At 34.6% G+C, this 3,339-nt stretch overlaps 2 protein-coding genes across 2 annotated transcripts in view; one reads left to right on the forward strand and one right to left on the reverse strand.

Annotated features, from left to right (window-relative positions):
* Positions 1 to 773, reverse strand: part of LOC106104743 (ribose-phosphate pyrophosphokinase 1-like) — a 2,670-nt gene extending 1,897 nt beyond the window's left edge. Inside the window, exon 1 of the mRNA XM_013284874.1 lies at positions 9 to 773. Within this exon, the coding sequence (XP_013140328.1) occupies positions 9 to 416 (408 nt within the window). The 5' untranslated portion in view covers positions 417 to 773. The remainder of the gene's footprint in view (positions 1 to 8) is intronic.
* Positions 774 to 1,121: 348 nt separating this feature from the next.
* LOC106104744 (histone H4 transcription factor) overlaps positions 1,122 to 3,339 on the forward strand; it is a 5,756-nt gene continuing 3,538 nt past the window's right edge. The window contains exons 1-3 of the mRNA XM_013284875.1: positions 1,122 to 1,465; positions 1,605 to 1,752; positions 2,767 to 3,012. Of these exons, the coding sequence (XP_013140329.1) occupies positions 1,229 to 1,465; positions 1,605 to 1,752; positions 2,767 to 3,012 (631 nt within the window). The 5' untranslated portion in view covers positions 1,122 to 1,228. The remainder of the gene's footprint in view (positions 1,466 to 1,604; positions 1,753 to 2,766; positions 3,013 to 3,339) is intronic.

Consider the following 3,339-nt stretch of genomic DNA (forward strand, 5'->3'; position numbering starts at 1 on the left):
ATGTTAGCGACCAATTTAGCTGTTATAGGAGCTCTGCTCTTATCCTTCTTGTCCTGTCGGGCGTATGGGAAGCAAGGAATAACAGCGGTAACGCGCGACGCCGATGCGATTTTACAAGCATTTATCATAATAAGTAGCTCCATTAAGTTGTCATTAATTTCACCGCTTCCACTTTGCACAATATAAACATCTTCGCCTCGTACAGATTCACCTATTTCCACACACGTTTCCATGTTACTGAATTTTTTGGTTACCACCTTGCCGAGGTCGATGCCGAGTCGGTCTACGATTTTCTGAGCTAAGTCAGGATGCGAGCTACCACTGAATACTTTGATGTTCGGCATTCTGGTTGTTAGGGGTAACGCGGCGTGATCTAATTTATTCACTACTTCTTCAAGTGTAATACTTGATTTCATCAGCACCGGACAACTGCCCACCGCTCTGTTGCCCGTAGTTAACGCAGCTATACTGAGATATCGAGATTAGAGATGAACTATTTATGTACTTAATATTGATAAGGAATTTAATGACAACGTGGGGCTTGCTTTAAAATCACTTAAACACAATAATACGCCGCAGACCACGGGGCCTTAAACTTTCAAAGAGTAGCAAAGCGAGTTTGCACGCACGTTTTATTATTTCGGTTTACAAAATGACAATACCAAATTAAAATTACTATGACAGATTGGAAAGGACAATATCACAAACTCCCGAGTATCCAGGAGAAACTTGTAATATTTAATGGTAAAATAAATAATAACTGAAGAAAAACTAAACTCTTAATACTTTTAAAGTTTGGACTTATTCCATGAAATGTGTTTACATGAATACTATGAGACCGGATTAAAACGTTATAAGAAACCTTATTATGTAAGTCATAAGCCCTCGAGTAAAATTATCCGAACTGGGTTGATAAAAATTGTATTTGTTTTTCTTCAATCAATCCATTCAGTTTTGATTAATCCGTAATACGTAATAATAGACGAAAATTCTTTTTGCAAGACATTTGATAAAAACATTTATTTTCAAAATCTACTACAATATTGTGTAATTTTCGGGAACTGTACCTTTGCTTTTAACGGAAAAAAATAAAGAGCCTGTCAAACGTCAATGTCACACCTGTGTCATTGTCAACTTTGTGCGCGAAAGTGCGAAAGTAAATAAGATGTGTTTCAAATCTTAAAGAAAGTAATAAATAATTTAACTTAACAATTATCATGTGAATTTCATGTTATACATAAAAATGGATAAACCGAAGAAAAAGGTAAACTTAGACCGTTGCTTAGAATGGCTCAAGAAACAAAATGAACAGGAACCAAAAAAGTTGGCATTGCAAAACAAAAACGATATACAATTTATTATACAAACTAACGCTGATAGAAAGAACTTTCTCCTCGCCGCTGCTGAAGATGAGGCTACTGTGCCCTCGGGTGTTGATGATCAGGAAACAGAGCCTAAACCAATTGTGAGTAATTAAAAATTTAACAATTTTAAAATACCACATTGTTTAAGAAAACCTTTAAAAAATTAATAACACTCTGTATGAAAATTTACGTCACTATTCATTTACATTTCTCGGTAATATCTTTTATTTCGTTTTTCAGCCATTGCGTGAATTACGACGATCAGGTTTAGTATTAGAATGCGAATGGCTGTCGTGTCGCTGCAAGTTTTCTGAGTACGAGGAATTCCAAAAACATGTTGCGAAACATGTTTCTGATCTGCATCTCATACCAAAAGAAGATAAATCTAGTAAGTATTTACAAAAATATCTGTTATATGTTATTTTTGAAGTATTTATAACATGTGTTAATAAATGTCTTCTGTTAGATATAATCCTTACCATAAACAAGTTAAACAGTGGGTCAAATATGTACATTTTAAAATACTTCAACCTTTCTAAAAAGTGACTAACATCTACTGTGGATATTTGACAAATCATCATCATGCTCCTTATTCTACTCCCGTTGGGTCAGACCACAGGTTTTTGTCCTCCAAATAACTCTATCATATATCTCAGTCATCACTCCCTTTTTGATCATGTCTCCTTTCAGGCATTCCATCCATCTCTTTCTAGGTTTACCCTTACCGGTGTACCTCCACTTCATAACTAACAATCTCCTTGTAACATGTGATTCATCCCTCATAACATGCCCATACCATGCTAACCTTTTATTCCTTACCTTCTCTACCACTGGGGCTACTCTCAAATGGACAAGTAATGGCTATTAAAACATTTTTAGGGACAAATTATCTTTTGTTTAATAACCTTAAAAAATGTATAATTTCACCAAACTGCCAAAGCAGTTTATTGGCAAAATCTGATGAAGTCTTAATGCTTAAGGATGGGTTTTAATCATTACTTTAAATTTAATAATATTATTCTGCAATAATAAGATTTTTGTAGTGTAAGAAATTAGTTTTAAATGTAACCTTTTCAGATTCATACATTCAACACTAAATGCAACAAACATATTTCATCTCTAGTCATTTTAGTAATGTTAAAGTAGTCATTAAATTCTAGTAATTTTAGCATTTTACGTCTATTAGCTAAGCAAAATCTTAAAAAGGCCAAAAATTGTGATAGTATTTTTTTTTAAATCGTAAGGTAGTATTAAGAAATTTGACAAAAACCTTAAAGTAAAGAAATAAAGAGTTCCATTTGCACCCAACGTCCCTTTCCCAAAAACATGATAGGGGGAACGAGAGGGTGGCATAGCCTACCAAAAAAAAACATATTTTAACATCTACATTCTAAAATTTCAGATCAATATTTTTGCTTATGGGATGTATGTGGACATAAGACTGTTGACTTATCAGAGATGGTCCGTCATATCAACTATCATGCATATCACGCGAAGCTCTTGGCTATTGGTTTAAATGGACGAGCCACACTGAACTTGGCTGAGTGTAAGAAAGACTCAAGTAAAAGGAACCAATTGCCCAGTAAAATTAGTGAACATTCCTGCTTATGGATTGGATGTACAAACAGTTATCAAGCAATAGAGGTAAATATTCTTTACTAATGTAATATAGCGTAAACACATTTTGTTATGCAAGATGTCAGCAATAACAGCATATTTTTAAATTATTTCTTTTCTTACTAAGAAAGTAAAGAAAATTTCACATTTGTGAAAGTTTAGACAGATGGATATTTAATAGAGGGTGTACTGTTAAAGGATGAATGGATCTCGATGAAGTTTTCACAGTGGTAGTGACCGCTTTAACATCTTAGCACTGCAGGGCCAGCACGCCCCCAGTAATACCACGACCACACAGAAGACAGCCGTGAAATGGAAGCAATTCCGTGTTTCGTCTGATGAGTGTGGTGCCGGAGGC

The sequence above is a fragment of the Papilio polytes genome, unplaced genomic scaffold, assembly GCF_000836215.1.
Source record: "Papilio polytes unplaced genomic scaffold, Ppol_1.0 DF823399.1, whole genome shotgun sequence".
Taxonomy (NCBI): domain Eukaryota; kingdom Metazoa; phylum Arthropoda; class Insecta; order Lepidoptera; family Papilionidae; genus Papilio; species Papilio polytes.